Source organism: Cervus canadensis, chromosome 2 (assembly GCF_019320065.1).
Source record: "Cervus canadensis isolate Bull #8, Minnesota chromosome 2, ASM1932006v1, whole genome shotgun sequence".
In the NCBI taxonomy this organism is placed as follows: Eukaryota; Metazoa; Chordata; class Mammalia; order Artiodactyla; family Cervidae; genus Cervus; species Cervus canadensis.
The window spans coordinates 94,707,530-94,728,893 of record NC_057387.1 but is presented as its reverse complement, the minus strand read 5'-3'; the positions used below and the strand labels follow the sequence as shown (position 1 = coordinate 94,728,893).

General features: G+C 45.8%; 2 protein-coding genes across 6 annotated transcripts in view; one reads left to right on the top strand and one right to left on the bottom strand.

Annotated features, from left to right (window-relative positions):
• The window catches only part of RAD54L (RAD54 like), a 27,029-nt gene extending 22,822 nt beyond the window's left edge, over positions 1-4,207 (top strand). For 2 of the 3 annotated variants that reach the window (XM_043461457.1, XM_043461455.1), the window contains exons 17-18: positions 2,518-2,681; positions 2,778-3,178. In XM_043461457.1, the coding sequence (XP_043317392.1) occupies positions 2,518-2,681; positions 2,778-2,991 (378 nt within the window). In that variant the 3' untranslated portion in view covers positions 2,992-3,178. Of the gene's footprint in view, positions 1-2,517; positions 2,682-2,777; positions 3,179-3,853 lie in introns of those variants that run through there. The other variant, XM_043461456.1, reaches the window with a different exon arrangement.
• Positions 3,102-21,364, bottom strand: LRRC41 (leucine rich repeat containing 41). 3 transcript variants are annotated; one of them, XM_043461451.1, is made up of 10 exons: positions 21,166-21,364; positions 17,103-17,189; positions 16,261-16,331; positions 9,115-10,252; positions 6,147-6,407; positions 5,035-5,199; positions 4,846-4,944; positions 4,188-4,310; positions 3,889-3,964; positions 3,102-3,792 (listed from the first exon to the last, which is right to left on the bottom strand). In XM_043461451.1, the coding sequence occupies exons 1-10, from the start codon at positions 21,362-21,364 to the stop codon at positions 3,573-3,575; spliced, it is 2,439 nt and encodes an 812-aa protein (XP_043317386.1). In that variant the 3' UTR covers positions 3,102-3,572. The 3 variants fall into 3 exon arrangements, with proteins under 3 accessions (XP_043317386.1, XP_043317389.1, XP_043317388.1); XM_043461454.1 differs by lacking the exon at positions 21,166-21,364 and adding an exon at positions 20,973-21,123; XM_043461453.1 differs by lacking the exon at positions 21,166-21,364 and adding an exon at positions 20,163-20,853.

The following is a 21,364-nucleotide window of genomic DNA, read 5'->3' as shown; positions in this document are numbered from 1 at the left end:
GTCATGGAATAAGACCTTCAGGATCACCTTGGGTGTTTCTCATAGCCTCTGTGTGGCCCCTCTGCCTGTAGTGGTGAGCAGGGTATGGGCTTAGCCTGGAGCCCATCATCCTTCTGCTCTTCCCCTCTCTCTACCCTGTTCCTCAAATCCTTTTTACTATGCTCTCTGGATGCCTGTGGATAATAAACTCCCCTATGGCCTCATCCTTTTCACAGGACACTTGCTTTCTCTTAAACCTGATTTCTCCTGTGCCGCTTGCCTTGTAGTCTTCTCACATTCCATCTTTCGGGGCTAAGTGGTGGTATTGGCAGTCTCCAGGTTCTCAGTGATCACTCAGACCATCCATCCTATAGTACCTCTTTTGAAGCTCATGTTGCCTTACTTAACTACCCTCTTTTCTTCCTTGCTACAGTTATCTACCTTCTGCTGTTTACCTAATTCATTAATAAGTTTGGACACCAGCTCAGTCTTCATTACTTCCCCAAATCCAGCTATCATCCTGGTTGACTTCAGGGGCCATGCAGTTTTCCAGCACTCTAGCCTTCATGTTTCCTTGACCTCTACATCTGTTTCAACCTAATGTCCTTAATTACTATCTGCCCCAGTTCCTCCCAGTCAGGCTTGACTTCCCTTACTATTCAGCCTGATCCTCCCTGTGCATCCTTTCTGCCACTCTTCCCCTAATACCTAGTCTTGGATCATTACAGCTGTTAGCAGCTTCTGCACCAGATAAAACTTGCATTTTTAGATTGGCACTACCACAAGTTCACATTCTCCATTTTGAGCTGGGCCGTATCTCATTTCCTTCAATAACCACTTCCAAGTTTTTCCCTCAAGTTTCTTCCTAATCCTGTCTTTCCTTCTTTCTGCAGACACTTTGGTCTTCTACCTCACAGAGAAAATGTAGGCTACCAAACCTAAATTCTCTCGCCTACCTTCCTCTGTTCTGTCCGTCTCTACATCTGCTCTTTTTTTCCATTCTCAGATGAGAATCATTTCCTTCCTTTCTACTTGGGACTTATCATTCCAGCTCTGCTCTAGACCCTTTCCCCATTCTTTCCTTTCTTAGTTGATCAGTTTCTCCTTTATTCCCCTGATGTCTATGAATATGGTCAAATAGCTCTCACCTTAAAAATAAGTTTCTCAACCCTCTCTTCCATTGTAGTGACTACCTAGGGTTATTTTCCATTCATTCACTGTCAGATTTTCCCAAAGCCTAGAGATTTAATTCATCTCATCTCCTACTCACTAAACTCACCAGTTTTGCCACTGAACCTGCTTTCAGTGTATTATTGACTTCCTAATTACTAAAACAAGAGACTCTTGATTTTTCTTGTGTGTCTGACACTGGCTGCAGATCTTAAAATTCTATCACCTACTGTATATTTCTACTTGAATGTCTTGAGTATCCCCTTCTGAATTTTGTCACTTAATGACTGTTATCCACCCAACCCAAATATGAGTATAATCCTGTGAACCATTCTCTGCTTCCTAACCAGATTCCAATTATCATTGATTTTACCTTCTCAAAATGTCCTTTTTTTGTTTTGAAAGGGCATGCATTTTTTAAAAATTTATTTTAATTGGAGGCTAATTATTTTACAATATTGTGGTGGTACTGTCAGTTGATTCCATGGGTGTACATGTGTCCCACCATCTTAATCTAACCTTCCTCACCATCCCATGCTAAAGTCACAGTCATCTCCCACTTGGATTTTGCAGCAGCATCCTAATTCTTTACCTTTGGCCTTATCATAACCCATTTTTCACAACTACTTCCAGAAAGAGCCTTCCAAAAATTCTAGTTTTGCTTTGTACTTTCAGGACAAGGCCGAGCTCTTTAGCCTAGCATCCAAGTTTCTACAGTATGGGCCTTTCTCAGTAGGCCAGGATTATTGATTTTGTTCTTATGCCTGGAATGGCTTCTGTTCTGTCTGTCTTTGTAAACCATCTATTAATTTTTCAAGATTCAGCTTAAAGATAATCTTTACTTTCAAGCTCTTCAACATTATTTCACGCTACCGTCCCTCCTGTGGGTCACTGGATATCCTATAGAATTCTGTCATTGTACCAGTTAGTTTGTATGTTTCTCTCTCACTAGTCTATGCGTTGAAGGATAGGGATCATATTGATTCTTCTTTCTGTCTGGTGTTAGCATAAGACCTGGCATATCATACCCAAATGACATTTACTTGAGTGAGTGAGACTTGGGCTTGGTGTGGAGGTCAGATAACGCTGCTGCAGATAAACCTCAGCTCATCCTAAAGAAATTTAGCCAGGTGCTGAAACCCTCCATCGGTATAGAAAATATCCTGGGTGGGCAGACATGTCCAAATTATATTCCCAAAAGATAGACTAGGAGAATGGGCTGAGCTGATCAGAGGTTATTGAGGCAAGACTCTTACTTCTCATTCATCTCCCCTTCTGTGCAGCTATAGTTTCAACCCCTGGGTTTTCCTGCCCCCTATGTATGGAGGTGACTTAGCCCTGGGCTCCACCCCTGCCCCCACCCCCCAGGCAGGAACCATTGAGGAGAAGATCTTTCAGCGTCAGAGCCACAAGAAAGCACTGAGCAGCTGTGTGGTGGATGAGGAGCAGGATGTGGAGCGACACTTCTCTCTCGGCGAGTTGAAGGAGCTGTTTACCCTGGATGAGGCTAACCTCAGTGACACACATGACAGGTGGGTGGGGTGCCCCTGCTGGCCATTATCTCTGAACACGCTACACAGCATGGAGCTGGGACCCACAGTAACCACAGTTCTATCCTCTGCCCCCAGGTTGCGCTGCCGCCGCTGTGTCAACAACCGCCAGGTCTGGCCACCCCCTGATGGTTCTGACTGCACCTCAGATCTGGCTCAGTGGAACCATAGCACTGATAAGCGGGGGCTCAAGGATGAGGTACTGCAGGCTGCTTGGGATGCTGCCTCCACTGCCATCACCTTTGTCTTCCACCAGCGTTCCCATGAGGAGCAGCGGGGCCTCCACCTTTAACCAGCTGGTCTGGTGTGTAGCTGTTAGAGGAAAGAGATGAGAGGGGACTCCCTGCCCAATAGGGCACTGTTGAATTTTGTTCTCTGAGAGAAAAATCAAGAAGGGCTGCATGATGTTTGCCCAAACTTTATTTTATAAGAAAAACTTTTTGGTTAAAAAAAAGAAAGGAATAAAGGTATGAAAGGGACTGAGGCCTGGAAGCAGCATGGTAAGTAAGCCCAGCAGAGGAGAGGCCTGGTAATGGGCACTCCTATACTTCACTAAAGCCTGGGTACCTGCTTGAGAAAGGAAAGCAAGAACCCTGGGGCAGGGAAGGGGACAGGGGCTGTCCTCAGTGACTGATGACCACTGAAACCTCCTGGCCCAGGGTACTGGGTAAGGAACCCAAAGGCTCCAAACCCAGGTGTGGGAATGCCTTTGCTGGGCCCCATCAAGGCCTCCAGGACCTCAGTGCAAGGGAAAAAGGAAAAAAGGTAGCAGAAAGAGAAAGACAGAATTGGTGGTTGGGAGTTCTGGGCAGCCCACGCCTCAGCCCCTGCAAGCTGATGGTACTGAGCATGGGCCTATGAGGCATGGGCCCATCACATGGTGCTGACATAATCTGCGAAGGCTTGGGATGAGTCCCACGAGTCGCTAACCACATGGCAGGTGGCCCGGAGCCGCCGGATGGCTTCCCTGGCTGTGACTGCATCCTGGTCCAGCCAGTTCTGGAAGAGGCGCAGGTGACCAAAGGCCCCACGGCCCCAGCGCTCCAGCCGCTTGGCGAACTCCAGAAGCCCATCTGGCTTGATGCAGTTGGAACTGGTAGGGGTGAGGATCAGAAACCCAGAAATCAATTAATCCCTGGTCTGTGTCCCTGCAGCTTTATCCCTTGTCATTCCCCACTCCCACGGGTACCTGATATCCAGCTGACAGAGAGAGGAGGATGAATCTTCCGAGAAAACATCTGCCAGGGCCAGTAGGCCAGCATTCCCTGAGGAGATGGGAGAAATGCTCATCACCTTTACCCCAGAATAGGAAATAAAGGTATCCCAACCCAATTCTGGCTGGAGAGAAGCTCAGCCTCCTAAAGCCCCAGCACAACTATATCCTAACTCCTGTCTTCCCAGTGGAGAGGTCTGTGCCTTCACCCACTGAGTTTCTAGGTCAGAGGACTGGCTCCTTCCCCCTCTCCCTCCTCAGGGCCCTGTCCCCACCCAGGCGGTTCCCTGGCAGCCGGAGGCCCTTCAGTGTGGAGTTGCCCTTCATAGCAGCAACCATCTCGGGCAGAAATTGGGCTGGGCGCTTCTCAAACAGACGGCAGAAGGAGAAGGTAATCTCTGTAAAGAAAAACTGGAATAAGTTCTCGTGGCAGCCTGAGGACTGGTGCTGCCCCACCTGCCCCTAGGGTAATAAGCATTTTATAGAGTCCCAGAAGGAGAAAATAATTTGTCCAAACCCTCAGCAAGGTTGCAACTAAGTCAGGATTCAAACCAGAAACTGAGCCTATGGGGAGACTCTCTAGATGGACAGTTCTCCATTCACTTCCTTTTATGCAGGGGTGGACATTAGTGACAAGTCTATGAGGGGGGCCTGATAGTACATTTATCCCTTCCCACCACCATCATTTCTGTCAGCTAGTGGAAGGCAAGAAAACTTTTAGGTGAGGTACTCTACAAGTGAATAATTTCCCATGTTTAGTATAGGAAGGGTTAGGTTGGGGACCTTCTAGAAGGAAGGTGATGCAGGTTCTATAATTTTATAGTTATGAGGACGTAAGACTAAGAACAGAACAGTGGCTTGTTGACTCAGTGAGACTGTGGCAATTCTGCAGTGAGGACCAATGAGTCCCTGGGTTCTAGATGAAGAACTTACCTTGAAGAGTCAGATTCTGTAGCAAAAAGAGCACCTCACTCTGACAGTCAGCCAGATTCATGTCGTGGAAGCTCAGCCTCTTTAGGGTTAGGTTGTACTCTGGATTGGGAGAAAGTTCATGGACCTTAGCTTTCCCAAAGAACAAAGTCCCCTTCTACTCTTCCCTTTATCATTCTAGCTAGATCATACCTTTGAGTGTCTGCAACACAAGCCCAAAATCTTGGGGAGATGCAAAGGTGGCACTATCCAGGGACAGTTGCTGCAGAGAACCTGAGGCCTTCAGTACAGAGCAAAGCAGTGGGGCTGGCTGGGCTCCCCGTGGAAATCCCATCTCCAGCTGTTCCAGGCAGTTTTCTGGATATGGTAGGAAGAGAAGATTCCAGCTGGTCATATCTACTTCACTCCCATTGCAGGTCTCATCCTGTCCTTAAGGGATTCACTGAAAAATCATTTATTCATCTACTTGTCCTTGAGTACCTATATATGCTGGGCAGTATGCTAATACACAGTTTAGTCCTTGCCTGTTACAACAGTGCTTTTAATCCAAGACTACTCAGACACAAGTATAATAAAAGAGTATGCAGAATGGTGGGCTCAAGTGGCACTAGTGGTAGAGAACCTGCCTGCCAATACAGGAGACATAAGAGACGTGGGTTTGATCCCAGAATTGGGAAGATCCCCTGGAGAAGGAAATGGCTACCTACTCCAGTATTTTTGCCTGGAGAATCCCATGGACACAGGAGCCTGGTGGGCTGCAGTCCATGGGAGTCACAAAGAATCAGACACAACTGAAGCGACTGAGCACATGCAAAATGGTAGAATATGAAATACATAGGAACTAAGGGAACATATAGCATGGGGACCCATCAGTTTGGTCAGTTCGGTTCTTGGTTCAGACCCCTTTCTGGAGTGGATGTGCCAGTGACTCCCTATTAGGCTAGTGTTGGTCTGAGATTTGTCCAACCCATGGTTATCTTTAAAACTGAAATTCACTCAGTCGTGTCCAGGTCTTTGTGACCCCATGGACTCTACAGTCCATAGAATTCTCCAGGCCAGAATACTGGAGTGGGTAGCCCTCTCTTCTCCAGGGGATCAACCCAGGGATCAAACCCAGGTCTCCCACATTGCAAGAGGATTCTTTACCAGCTGAACCACCAGGTAAGCCAGCAGGCTCTAAAGGGGGCAAATTATAGATAAGCCAGGAATGTAGTGGTTTAGAGGCCTGGATTAGAAATGTTTTGCCTGGCCCACACAAATACACCTGCACATTTGTGAGGAAATACACACACACAATGCTTCACCTGGTATCTCCTCATCCCCAATTATGTTGCTAGGGGGCCCTGCATTCCCAGGCACAGCTGGGTTGTCCCTCTGGCTGGGGTGGTCCACACGGATAGAGAGGACCCGCAGCAGGGGCAGGGCTCGCACAATGGCACGTGTCAGCTCCAGGATGGGCAATGGTGAGAACAGATCACTGAGATGCAGGGCACGGAGGCGGCATCCAGCCTGGCCTGACAGGGCCCGCAGGCTGTCCAGCAGACGGAAGATATTAGAGCCCAGGCCTATGGCAGGAAAGACATTAGGTCAATCGTGGGAGTTACATCAAGGATAACATTCAGAGGCAACTTCAGATATTTCTATTGATTAAACTATCAAATCTGAGCTTCAGATCAGATTATTTTCAATGATTCTCGATTATTCATCCATTGTCTTGCTTTTCCCTCAGGTAACCAGCTGACTGGTGTCTACTGGGTCATGCCCTCAAGCATCAGTCAGGCCAGAGTCACAAAACATGATAGAATGTGGGGCAGCTTGTGGCTGCTAGCTGAATGATGGGCCTAGGAAACAGCAGAGACCTCTGGACTTTTCTTGTAGGTCATGGGTAACATCTAAAACTAAGCTGGAGAATGACAATGATCCAATAGGGAATACTTTAAAAGCGTCATTGGGTAGGAATGGGGCAGAAAACTATATCCCACAGAAGGGAGTAGGATCAAGAAAGGTTAGGGTAATTAATGCCACAAAGCAAATAATTCCGTGGAAGCTACACCTTTATCTCTGGACTGAGCAGGCTCCTGTTGATTCATTTAACTAAACCTTAACTAGCCCTTGGTAAATACAGTTGGTTTTTTTTTTTGCTAGACAAGTCATGAGCAGCAGATCTTGTTCCTACCTGATAACAAAAGCATGTGATGGGAACTGGGGAAATAGAGTACTGTGAAAAAATAAAAGGATGGGTACTTAACACCCAGGCTAGCTTACATCAGTAAAGAATTTCCAGGAAGGTCCTAAACATAAAAGAGGCTAAAAGGTGGAAGAAGAGTGACTGGCAGAGTGAACTTGGCATATATCAAGACCTGAAGGAGAAAGCAGCAGGTTCCAAGGACTGAAAAATTCTCAATGTGGCTGTGTATGAAGTATAAGGAAGGGAAGTATTCAACTATAGAGGTGAGCAGGGGTAAGAACATGAATGACCCTGTAAGTAAAACTTAAGTAGGTGACAAGAAGCCACTGAGTTTTTAGATGAATGAATGACAGATTTGCACATTGAAATTACTTGGATTGTGGCATAAACAACTATGGTGAGTATGGAGGAACTGCTGAAATGATGAATCCAGGTGAGAAGTAATGATCTGAATCAGATGTGGAGATAAGTGATTCTGAGAGGTTATAAAGATACAACTTGTATCTTTACTATATGTGGAGTAAGAGATGTATCTTTAATGTATGTGGAGTAAGAATCCAGGTTTCTTTTGGGTAACTGAATCATCTGTGATGTCACTGAGAACAGAAGGAAGAAGATCCGTTCAGCTTGGGGAATGTGGTTTATAAAGACTGTGATTCCTAGTTGTCAGATGGAAAAACTGGTCTGGAGTTAAGATATGTGCTAATGTCAAAATGGAGGCATCTTCACCATGGTTGGCCTTTGAAATCAAGGAAATGGACAAAATTGTCCAGGAAACATGTAAAGTGGGAGAGCTTTGAGAAACTAGGAATATTAAGGCAAATAATGTCCAGAAAGGAGAAAAAGTCAGAAAACTTTGAGGTAGTAGAAGTGAGACTTACATGAAGAAGAAAATGCAGAATCAAGAATTAATATGAGGACTAAAAAGTATATATTGGACTTAGCAACACGGATAACCTTGGTCACAATGTAGTAGAGGGAGTGTTGTGAGTAGAAGAACGCACAGATGACTCTTAAGGTCGTCTGTGAAGGGCAGGAGAGAGTAGGACAATAGTCATAAGTAGAATATATGGAGGAGGTATGGTAGTTTTTGGTGGATACCTGATCCAGAGAAGAGAGGCAGCATTAAGTAGTTAATGCTTTAAAAGCATGAATTCTGGAGCCAGGTTACCTGGGTTTGAGTTCTAGGTCTATAATTTATCAACTTAACCTGGGCAAGTCACTGTAAGTGACCCTTGTAAGCTTCACAACTGTAAGGATTAAACCAGTTAAAGAATATTTAAAGTATGCCAGGCACATAATAGGCAGTATATAAAAGTTCTTATTAAGGCATTTGAAAAACAAGCTTTCCTAGGGAGGTGAATGTATGGATCTGGAGCACAAGCAGATGAATTAGCCTTAGACAGGACAGCCATTTATCCCATTGTGATAAAAAGAGTGCAAATGCATAAGTTTATAGGTTGGTTAACAAGTTGAAGGAGTTCATGTGTGATGGCTTCTATTTTCACTGTGAAGCAGGTGAGGTTTTCTAGGAAAGGAAAAGAGGAAAGGATTTGGAAGTAGAGTAGGAATGGAGCTGACATTGCAAACAGGGTTCATATGAGCTTGATGACCAGGAATGTATATAGTATATAGTACACCAATCTGCAATTGTGTGACTTCAGCAGCATTCAGCAACAGGTAGATCAAGAACTGAGGAATGTTAGGCAGGTTGCTGGTCTGATCTTTAAAAAAAAAAAAAAAAGTGTCCCACACCTTTTTGTACAGCTCTTTTGATATGATAGGTAAGATCCAATCTCAGCCCACTCCTTGAGCCTATATGCATTATATTCTCCCACCTGCCCTTGGTCAGCCTACTATATCTAAAGTAGACTCTTAAGATTCTCCCTGCTCCTCAGGAACCCCTGCTTCCAACTAGATCAAGCCATAGTAGCACTGAGTCTGCCATTAAGTCTCCTCCCTGAGGTGGGTAGGGCCACACTTCTGGCTTCCTGATCATAGCCCCTCTTCCTCCCCGCCCCCGACAGGGTTGGGCACAGCTGGTGCTGCTGGGAGACCAAATATCAGCCCTCCAGGGCACTCACCATTATAGGAGAGTGTGAGGCTCTCCAGAGACACCCAGGAGCTCAGCAGGTGGCACAGTGTCAGAGCCGCCTCTGTGGAGAGTGGAACTGTGAAAAGCTCCAAGGTGGAAATGCTGCGGAATCGTTGGGAGGCTTCCAGTGCTGGAAGTCCCAGGCAGCTGGGATCTGATCCATCCAAAGCTCCACAAGCCACTTCCCCAATCTCCATCTCTTCCCCATCCTCTTTCTCACCCGCCACAATGAAAACAAAGTCATACAGGTCTTCAGATTCTGCGCCACACCCCTGACGGGTGCGAGCACCCTTCTTCCCTGCAGCTCGCTTAAAACGCTTTAGGGGCTTAGGCTGTGGGGCTGAGCTGGCTGGAGCCCGTTTAGATGAGGATGTGGAAGAAGAAGCAGAGGAGGTGGTGGCTGGAGCAGAGGGTGGGCGTCTGGTGCCAGGAGCCTCATGGGAGGCGGCTGGAGGGAGTGGCTCCCTCTTAGAGTCTGTGCCGCCTGCTGTCAGGCTCTCCTGTGTGCTCCGGCGTGTTACCCGAGTGGCAGGTGCAGCTCTGGCCGTCTGCTTGGCTTCACTCTTACGCCGGGAGGCCATCAGAGCTGCAGCACATCGCTCAGCAGCATCTCGGCGAGGCCGGCGTGAGCCCAGCAAAAGGGACCCTTCATCTCGGGATGGGGCCCGGCCTCGGGAGGCCTCTCCACAGAGGCGGCAGGGCGGACCACCAGGGCCTGGCTGCCAGAAGCCAGCACTCATGGTTAGGATAAGAATGAAAAGGGCTGACTCGGGCACAGGCCAGGAGTACAGCGACACCTGGCTGACAGCCCCATGGTGAATAAGCTGATGTAACAGCTGCCGAAGTGACTGCTGAGCAGCCACATCGGAGAACAGCAAGTGGCGGAACTTAAGGGTGTGCAGGGAACTGGCCAGGGTCTCCAGAACCCTGCGGTTGGGCTCGGCCACCAGCTCAGTTGCACCCTGCAGCATGTTGCAGATGGTGAGCTGCCGGACGTGGCGGGAGCTATGCAGGAGAGGTGAGAAGCGCTGGTCGCAAAGACGCCTGTCAGAAGACACATCAATGGTCCCACGTAGAACATGGGAAAAAAAGGCCTCCATAAACTTGGCTCGCCAACAGGTCACGCTCTGAAAAGCAGAGAACATTCCAGACAGCTGTGATACTAAGTGCTACCCATAGGATCCAGTTTCCTTTCTTCCAATAGCTAGCTATTTACTAAGTCAGGTAATGTTCTAAATAAAATGCAAGTTCATTTAATCACATCTTTGAGGTATATATTACTGTTAGATCCAATTTACAGGTAAGAAAAGACATAAATGTTATTGCCTGTGGTTACATAATTAAGCGGTAGGATTAAGATTTGAAACCCAGGAGGGAATTCCTTGGCGGTTTAGTTGTTAGGACTCAGCTTTCACTGCTAGTGGCCCAGGTTCAATCCCTGGTTGGGAAGTAAGAATTCCACAAGCTGTGTGGTGCAGCAAAAAACAAAACCTGAAACCACGAAATTTGGTTCCAGAGACAATTTTGCCAAAATGTCTCTCAAGTGAAGTACTTCTGTAAGTTATTTCACATGTGTTTTTAGCATCTGATCCTACCTTTTCATTCTTATCATTGCCACCTTTGTTCAGCCCCTTATTACCTAACACCTGGTACTTCATTAGCTTCCTGATTGCTCTCCTTGTTTCCCTTCCCAAACTTTTGCACAAGTCCACTGGGTTAATCTTTGTATTCAAAAATAACTCTGATTATACTATTCTTCAATACCCCTATTGAACCCCACTGCCAAGGGGATCAGGGCAGCAGCACATTTGAAGTTCCTCAAAAGCCTGGCAGGGAAAGCTGTCCACAATATGGCCTCTGCCTACCTGAGAAGCTGTTTCTCTCACCTGCTCACGAAAGCTCTGCTTTGGCAAAACTGGTCACCTCACGGACCCAAACCTGCCTTTGTCCCTTCGTACATCTGCCAGAAATGCTCTCCACTGCCTGGTCAAACAAACTCCCTGAAAGGACCTATCAACATTTTGCTCTTTGAGGCTGTTCATTTCTCCCTAAGGTTGTAGATCTCACTGACTGCGCCGCCTTTCTACTCCACCTCCTACTTCTTTTGGAACTCATACTCGACTATTCATGTCTTTAGACAATGGTAAATATGTCTCATGGTGGTGTCACTCTGTGTACATCATGTCTCATCCCAACCAGATTAGAAATTCCTGGAGAGGAGGGACCAAGTCTTAGTTTTCTCCAAGGCATTACCTAGATGGATAGGAGGTTTCACCAGGCTATTCTGATACATTTAGGAGAACTCTGAACACAAGTGATTTTTAACCTTTGGAATACATCAAACTTACTGTGGACTTTTTCTCCAAAATTCATATGCCATGTACCCAGACTTGGTGATTACATCTGAGGTAAGATCCAAGCATCTTTATTTTCAAATCTCCCCCCAGATGATTCTGATGTATATATCAGAGATTAGAAACTACTAATCAAAAGGTAGGTCAAAAGGACCTCAAAAGGCCCTGCCTACCTCAAAAGGCAAATACTTCTCTAAATCCCCATTCTCTCCTAAGGTGCATAGAAAGTCTGATGACAAAAGTGCCAGCTCTGCCACATACTCAACCTCTTCGAACCTCTTCATTTGTAAAATGTGGATAATATCACCTTCACAGGTTTGTTGTAGAGATCAAATGAGACAGTGTAAATGTAAATTAAAGCACTTTATAAACTTTTACAGTTTATAATACAAAATGTAACTTTACTGTTAATGATAATTACCCTACATGGGAAATGGACTTCCCATGGAAATGGAGGCAAAGCCTGTTAAGCAGGGTGCTTATTCAGCCTGAAGCAAAGGTGGTAGGGGCCTGAGGTTCTTCAAATCTAAAAATAAGACACTTCTTTTGGCTTCTACCCTACCTCCATGCATTCCTCCTACCTGACTGACCCTCAAAAGAGGTTCTTGTCAGGAGCTAGGCTCCTATTCTCGGGCAAAAGTGTCATTTCGTTTGCTTGAGCTGTTGCCTGAGTGCTGTAATAATCAGGATTGACTTCATGTTTGAGTTAACTGGATGGCAGCAATAAGAAAGACCCCTCTAGCAGCAGTGTGGGGGCACGAGAGGAGCAGGAAAAAATACCTGGCATCCAAATCTCTACTTAGCCTTAATGGAAGTAAAGAAGGTATTCCTGAATCCTTCAATCCATCCTCACTCAACACATTTTTCACATATTTGCTGGCCCACACAGTCTTGAAAGATAACTTGCAGGTAATCCTAGCAAGGCTTCAACTTCACAAGTGAAGTAGATGGGTTACTATGAGATCTGGGTCTAAGATAACGGACAAATGTGAAAATCAAGGTGTAAGTTTCCAACTATAAGGCATGTGGAATATGAGCTTTAGATAACTAAATACTTGGGTTTTTCAGACATTTTATTGGTTCATGAAGACAATGGGAGAGAATACTTGAAATTGGAACACCTCAGACCTGTGATAACCAGTGAAAGCAACATGACATAGTGATTAGGAGCATGTGCTCCAGAGCCAGGCTGCCACAACTGGATAGGTCTGCCATTCATAGACTGAAACTTTAGGCAAATCACTTTTCCTGTTTGTTTCATCATCTATAAACTGAGGAAGATAACTATACCTACATGATATAATTATGAAAATCAAATGTGTAAAATTAGCTGACGACTATCAACGGGTCCTTTTTGATGAATTAATGCATAAGTAGATAGCAACTCACTGTCACACATCATCAAAAAGGTGAAGTCGCATTTGCTTACCAATACAACTAATCCTTAGCCCATCCACAATGGGCTGGTAGCTCAGGTACTGGTCAGGAAGAAATGTGTGTACAAACCAGGGAGAGCTAAATATTTTCTTGTATTAAACTTTTAGAGCCATACTCAAACTATACTGTCCATTGTTTTTCTGATAACAGGAATAGTTTATGGAAGCAAATAAAAAATCATGTGTAAAACTTTTTGGAGTGTATATGTGACAAGCCATAGGTATTTGTGTTTGTAACACTGAGACAATTCTGAACAGTTTCAAATTCTGGTCTTTAAAAAAAAAAAAAAGATTATACTACCACGTCATTAAACATTTTTACCACTATGTACCACTATGTACTTAACTGTTTCTAAAATGACTTTATTAATATTTTGAAAATATAAATGTACTGTTTAATAATTTCTAATTATCGAATACTTAAATTGTTTATAACTTTTTATATTAAACTTTGCTATAATGAACATCTGGAAATAAATCATGAGTATCTCAGTTTTTATATACCATAAAATATAATTTTAGTTGAAGAATTTGAGCATTTTTTAAAAGACTCTTGACAGTTATCACCAGATTACCCACCAAGAAAGTTGTAGCATTTCTGCTCCCACCAACAACATATTAAAACATAAGGTCTGCCCACCCCTGGAATTATCTTTTAAAGAGGTATAATTTTACTTTCCCATTTTTTATTATTAATGAAATTGAACATTTTTTTACTTTATTGGAAATTTTTGTATACTTTGTGACTTATCCAAATCTTTATTCATTTTATTTTACTGTTTGCCTTTGTCTTATTCTCTGTTTCCTTTTATTTTGCAAATATTGGTGCAAAACATTCATAATTTCCTAGTTTATGCACTTTTTAAATTGTGTTTGGGCTTCCCTGGTGGCTCAGATCGATAAAGAATCTGCCTGCAAAGACCTGGGTTCCATCCCTGGGTTGGGAAGATGCTCTGGAGAAGGAAATGGCAACCCACTCCAGTATTCTTGGCCTGCAGAATCTTTCACTAAATTGTGTTTATAGTGTTGGCATTTTATGTGGCCAAATGTGTCTATATATATTTTTTGTTGTTGTTGTTGTTCTACCCATTTACTAGTACTCTCTACCCTGAGACTAGATAACCAGTCACCTTTATTTTTAAAAATTGTTTTGTGCTTTTACTTTTTACAAAGTAATCTTATATAGAAATTGAGTATACTGTAAAGTGAAGCTCTTTTTTTTTTTACATTTTAAATTTATCTTTTAATTGAAGGACAATTGCTTTACAGAATTGTGTTGGTTTCTGCCAAACAAGACTGTTAACTTTATTTTTTCCAAATGGTTAACCAGTTACTAGAGAATCATTTATTGAATAATCCTTTATTTCCTCATTGCTTTGTTTCCAGAATATCTATTTTATTCTACAGATCTCCTAATATACACATATACTAGTACTACACAGTTTGAAATATTATTGCTTTACAATAGGGCTATGTCTATCTTGCTCACCACTGTATACTTAGAACCTAGCATAGTGCCTGGAACTGTACAGTCACTCAATAACTGTTGATTATGAATGAAGTGAAGGTTACTGTTATGCAAAAGTGGGAAGTGGAAGAAGACACCCTCTGGAATGGATATGTTCCAAGTTAAGACCTTTGTGTAGGTGACTGTGAGGCCATCAGGCCTGGGGCTTCCTAAATATTCTGAAATACTCTGAGACAAGGAAACAGCTAACAAACAGACATTTCTTTCCAGGAAGCTTGAGATAATGGTGGAAAAAGCTTTCTCGAAGACAAAGATATTACAATCTCCATCACTTCCTAGTCAACCATACTACTTGGGAAACACTGTGACAAAGTGAATCATATTTCTTTAAAGACTGCAGAAAGCTATTTCCATTTTCTAACATTCTTGTGTCCACTTCTCTTCCTCTTAAGGCCGAAATCCTGTACATAATGCCTGATAATTTCGCTGGGCCTTAGTGTCTGTGCTGAACTCCAGGGACTGCATCTAGATCTGGAAGTGGGAAGCTAAAGGATATGGAGCTGAATGTTACTGAACCTAGTGTATACTCACAAAATAAATCTGCAGTTCCTGATAAAAGCTTGTTATCTTGTCATCTGGCCTCATTCACCATGTAATGCCCAATTCAAATGATTACTTCCTAAGAAAGACTTTCTTGTTCTCTTTTCCTTTCACCTCCTTGCTACACTCAGTCATACGACTTGCCCTGCCATACATGATGTATTTGTTTGTAGATTTCCCCAGTAAACTGATAAGTTTCTCAAGACTAGGGATTATGTCTGTACTTAAAATATTTAGCATAAGACATGGTATGTGGTAAGCTGGAGTAAATATTTATTGAACTTAGTCTGTCCTGTCAACTGATTATGCAGCAGCAACAGAGATGAGAGCTCTGGTGAGTTATATCTGAACCAATGAATAATAGAATCTTAGGGCTAAGAGGAGTCCTAAAAGTCATCTTGTCCAACATCTCCAACAATGCTGAATTTCTTTTATAATACCCTTGTGTCAGATGGTTATCTAGACCCTATTAAACACTTAGTGATGGGAAGCTTATTACCTCTGGAATTAGCTTGTTTCATCACCAATAAGCTCACAGTTTAAAAATTCTACATTCAGCTTAGCAAAAGTTTATCTTCCTTTAGCTTCCACCCAGAACAAACCTATTAATCCCTCTTTCAGATATTTCAAGACAGTTCATATTGCTCAAGTCTTCTCTTTTTCAGGAAAAACGTCTCCAGTCTTCCAAATGTGACTCACAAGATGTGGCTTTGACTTCTTTCTCCATACTCCAGGGATAGCCTGACCACTGCAGAGTCAAGCAGGTCTATCATCCCCTGTGTCCTTCAGTCTACATTATAGTTACATTAGTTCACACAGTTCAGGATACAGTCATTATATGAGTGGCTTCAGCACACTGTAGACTAAACCCCCTTAATCTTTTTAATACTAGCTGCTGCTAAGCCAGACCCCTCCACCCACTACCCTGAGGTCATGAAATTGGAATTTTTTAGACTCAAGAGTTAGTTTATTCTGTTCAATTTCATCCTGTTAGGTTTGACCATTGTTCCAGCGCTATCAAGACCTGAATCCAGGTTCTGCGTCCAACATGATCACTATCTTTCCCTGTTTTATGTCACCTGCAAACATGGTGAACAAGCAAGTCAGTGACAAACGTTAAACAGGAAAGAGCTTTGTGACAAGCCATTGGAGCCCCCTTCTCAAATTCATTCCATGCCTGCCCCTGCACTTTACCAGTACCCAGTTTGTGTCTGTGTGCTATTCCTGCTTTCACCATGCAAAGTCAGGCCAGAGTTCTACCTGGTGCCTTAACTTACTTCCAAACTGGAAGGCCTTGTCTTCATCAGCTCATCCCATAATCGTCGCCAAATGGCCTGAGTGGAGAGGCCTGTAGAGAGAAATATCCCATTTACTTGGCTGCTCCTTGGTCTCCATGACTAAAGTACATCAGCCTTTTAATGTCCTTTTCTAGGTTCACAGGAGCAATATGGCAGACAGGTAAAGAGCACTGGCTCTAAAGACAGACTGTTTGGGTTTAAATATCAGCAAACCATAGTCTAGCTGTGTGACCTTGAGCAAGTTACTTAATTTTTCTGTACCTCTGTTTCATTATCTACAAAATGCAGTTAATAATGATTTTGCAGAATTGATGAAAATATTAAATAAGTTTCTCCAGATAGCCTAAGACAGTGCTTGAGACAAGGATGAATGATAGCTGTTAACATGTATTCAATGAGGAGCTTAGGAGGTAGTTTGATAAAACAGAAAAACTAAAATTTCAAAAGATCTGGGCTCGGGAATTCCCTGGCAGTCCAGTGGTTAGGACTTGGTGCTTTCACTGCCAGGGCCTCTTGTTGGGAAACTAAGATCCCTCAAGCCATGAGGCAAGACCAAAAGAAGCCCAAAACAAAAGATCTGTGTTCTACCTGGCTTTGCTCTTAATTGTGGTGTGCCTGTGGTTTCATTTTTATTAGTATAATGGGGATCAGATACTTGTTTTGTGTTTCACAGGACATTGAGAAATTAGATAGGAAAATAGGTGTGAAGGTACTTTTTGAAAAGCATGAAGTTCTATGCAGGTATCAACTGTCATATTTACCTGAAGAACATTATGGTGCCTTGCTTAAAATCACTAAGAAAGAGACAGAAAAACACTCACCTTTCTTGAGGGCAGTTTCCTCAATCCTCTCCAAGTAATATATATTGAGCAGAGGTAAGATGCTTTGAAGTATTGGGCCTGGGAGGGCTACAAAAACCAAACACAAAATTTACTTTTTTCTCCCAGGGTTGCAAGCATTATTTATTCTGTTGGAAAGGAAAACAGAAAGACAGACTTCTCATTTGACAAGTAGAACCTTTAGAAGCTAACCTAAATCTAATTCAAACTCTGGTTCACGTATCTTCAGACACTTAGTTCGCAGTGGGAATTTCAGAGGCATGCACATCTTCAAGGGTGAGATAATCCCACAAAGCAAGCAGATGGGCTCATTTAGGAGCTGGCAGTTCACTTCTGCCCAAGCATAATCTGCCCAAACATAATGAACCATTCTGCATTTAAAAGGTCCTATTGAATATGTGTGATTAAAAAAAGTCCTTTATAATCTGAGCCCTACTAACTTCTCCAGCTCCCTGCTTTGCCCCCTATACTTCAGTCATACTAAACTACCTTTTTTCATTTATCTACCTCCCTGCTTTCTGCCTTTGTTATGCTGTTCTCTCCACCAGGAATGTTCTTGCCATTTTCAGCATATCAACTACTCATCTTTCATGTATCACATGCCCTTTACTAAGCCTTTCCTGAATTCCCTTCTCACTCTTCCAGACTGGCCACTTCCATCCTTTGGGCTCCCATTGTACCCTGAACTAGCACTTTCCTATGAAGAATAGAAATAATTAGGTTCTATACTCTTAATTCAATATATCTTAAAAACAAAACTCGCTCCTGCTAACTTCCCTAGATCTGAGCGGCATTACAATATTGTGGCTAAATGGTATAGTCTCTAGAGTTGGACAAAACTGGATGAAATCCTGATTGCATCACTTAGTTAATTATGAATTCATGGACAAATTAATGTCTTTGAGCCTCAATTTCCTTAATTTTAAAATGAAGATAATAACAACTACCTCTTAAGATGGTTGTGAAAATTAAAGAAGACAATACTTGTAGACTTGAAGAGACCAGACTTGAAGACTGTACCTGGCCATAATTTCACTAAACTTTAGCTATTATTATTCCTGTTCTGTCAAAAGCTTCTCTGTCCTGCCAAGAAAAAGTTTTAAGATCTTGATACCTAAGGAAATTCTTTTAAAACTTACATTCCAGGATCGTTTATCCTTACTTGTGCAGTAACTGAATCCTGATATCCAGCTTAGTACAATTCTTTGTACATAGTAGGTACTCAATGTACCCTCTGAAGAAAAGCATTAATTCTGTATGCTAAATGCTAATGAAATCTTTCTACTGCATTCAAGATAAAGTGCAAGTTCCATATCCTATTCCTCATTATATCCTTTCCTGCTGCCTCTACTCATTTTCGCCTTCTCTCTCCCTACACAAAGAAATGCTAGTGCACTACTTCCAGGAAGGCTTTCTTGGCTGTTAGCCCACACTGAGACCTTGCTCCAAAATAGCACTGCTAGCAGGCCTCTTACTTCACCCTTCTAAGAGGCCTAACTTGATTCAGCTGTTTCTGTGTGACTGTCCACCTGGGCAAGGCCCATGGGAGCTCTTCCTCCTCTGTGCCTCCAATATGCTTCTCTCTGCATAGCCATCCCCTTTCACAGACAGAGATTCTCATCCCTATTATTCACAAACTCTTCTCTACCTTCCCTCATCTTCTTAAGCCAGGTTCTTCCTTGCTTCTTTCTGTGTGTGTATGTCAGTTGTGTCCGACTCTGCAACCCCATGGACTGTAGCCCACCAGGGTCCTCTGTCCACAGAATTTTCCAGACAAGAATACTGGAGTAGGGAGCTCCCTGGTGGTCCAGTGGCTAAGACTCTGCACTCCTGATATAGGGGGCCTGGGTTCGGTCCCTGGTCGGGGAACTAGATCCCACATGCCACAACTAAGACTCTATGCAGCCAAATAAATAAAAATAAATGTTTTTAAAAAAAAAAGAATACTGGAGTGGGTTGCCATTTCCGGGATCTACTCGACCCAGAGATCGAACCTGAGTCTCTTGCTTCTTTCTAGCTCATATCTCTAATGCTTTGATGTCCCAACTTGGGAACTTCACCCTCAGTCCTAGTCCCTCTTAGTCAGGTTTAGCATTCTAGAAGCTCCGGGCTGACACAGCCAGATCCACTGTATCTTCTTCCAAATTCCCCAGGACTTTTCTGAGTCTCCAGCCCAGCTCCACTGAGACTTTTCTCCCATTCCCCCCCGTCAGCCTGACCCTATTCTTTTTAGTTGTTGGTCCAGGGCCTCCACAATCCCCTCCCCCTCACCAGGCCTGAGGACTGCTAACAGTCTTCCCTCACCAGACAAGACATTTAGGCTTCTTTAGGAAGGGTGCCCCACCCCCACTTCACCAAAGGCCTTCCTACATCCTTGAACCTCCTTAACCACTCCACAGCTTTGGGGCTTATTCCTGAAGGTCCAGCTCCCCAAACTTGAGGGTCTTTTCTCCACATCGGCCTCTTCAGGGTGTAATCCAAATCCCCTATCCCAGGACCTCAAGCCCTGACTCCTGACCTTACGGGAGGCCTTCCTCAGGCCTTCCTCCAGGCAAAGACACCACCACACCCCCTGAGGCCTACAGTAGACCCTCTCACCGCCAGGGCCTAGGGCCTCCTCTCTTGCCATCCCCTCCCCCGTCCCGGGGCCTTGGGCCTGGCCTGGCCTGGCCTGGCCTGAAATCTCCTCACCCAACTTCAGCCCAGGCCTCCGGCCCCACCCCCTCGCACCAGCAGTCTGTCAGGCCCAAGGCCTCCTCGGCCCAGGCAGGCAGGCCTACCCCAGAGCTCTCACTTTCCTCTCTTTCACACTCACTATCGGTGCCCAGGTCGTCCACCCGCGTTTTCCTCCTCAGCTGCCTGGATGCTACCAGCAGTAGCCACCCCAAGGCCCGGCCTCCTCGCACCCATCCGCCTGCAGGCCTCCCACCTCCGTTACTCGGCTTGCCCCGCCGCCGCTGTACTGCCAGGCCCCCCAGACAGTTGACTCACCGTCCCAGGCCCTCATCCCAGTGCCCCCGGCCACCCGCCTCTGCTACTCACCCTGGGCTCCCTCAACCCAGGCCGGGCCTGGCGGTCCCGGCCGCTCTCAGGCCCCGGGCCTTCTTTCACTCCACCCGGACCCAGGCCTCCAAGCAGCGCCGCGCCCCCTCCCAGTTCGGGTTCCCCAGGCCCTCGCCGCGCCTGGGGCCTCCGTGGCCCTTCCCGCCTGTCCGTCATTCGCGCCTCAGTCGATAGCCGACCCGCTCCGGGCCTCCCTTCACCCGCTCTCTGGCCCTTCCTCGCCGTTCCGGCCAATCCGAGCGGCCTCCGGCGCTCCGGGCCCTGCCCGTCAGTCAGTCGCTCACTCAGTTTGGCACCCGACGCCCTGGCCGTCAGTCAGTTCGCTCCCTCCAGCCCCGGGCCGTCAGAAAGGCCTCGGCGCCCCGAGCCTTTCGGCCTCAGCGCCCCGAGCCTTTCGGCCTCTCCCGCAGCCCCATCCCCTCACTCTCCAGTCCGCTGGCTGCCCTCGCCCAGCGGCTTGGCCTCCAGAGTCCCGGCCCCCACGGTCTGTCAGGCAGACAGCGGAGGCCGCGCGCCGTCAGTCTGGTTAGGTTGCCCCGGGCCTGGCCTCCTGGCCTTAGGCCGGGCCTCCAGGCCTCGGCCCCCGCCCCCAAATAGCAGTGCCATCCCTGCCCGTCCGTTCGGCATCCGAGATTCTGCAGCCCGACCCAGTCCGAGTGTCACTTCAGTGACCAAGGCCCGGCTAGTCAGTCCTGCCTCTTGTCGCCCGGGCTCTGCCCGCTTCACCCCAGACTGGGCCTCCTGGCCTCGCCCCCCGAGCCCCCCAGCCAGGCCGCGGTGCGGGTTCACCTGCCAGTTTGGTCTCCGTCTTTACTCTGGCCAGTCCTGCCAGTCACAGAATTCTTGCTCCGACCCGAAGGTCTGACTTCCAGTGCCCAGAGCTGGGCCTTGCCCCAGGCCTCCTGGCCTCGCCCCCCGCGCCCCCCGGCCGCTGGGCCGCCTCCGTTCGTTGCCAGTGGTAGCCCCTCATCCCGCGACTTACCCCACACCCCGCTTTCCAGAACCCCCATATGGGCGCTCACCGCCCGCCCGCACAGCTCGAACAGGGCGGGGGGAGCGCTGGGGCCCGAGGCCGAGCTCTTCGCTGGCGCCGCCTCCCGGGACGTGGCCTCCATGGTCGTTGCTGCCGCTACCTCACAGAACCAGCAACTCCGGGCGCGCCAGGCCTCGGGCGCCGCCAT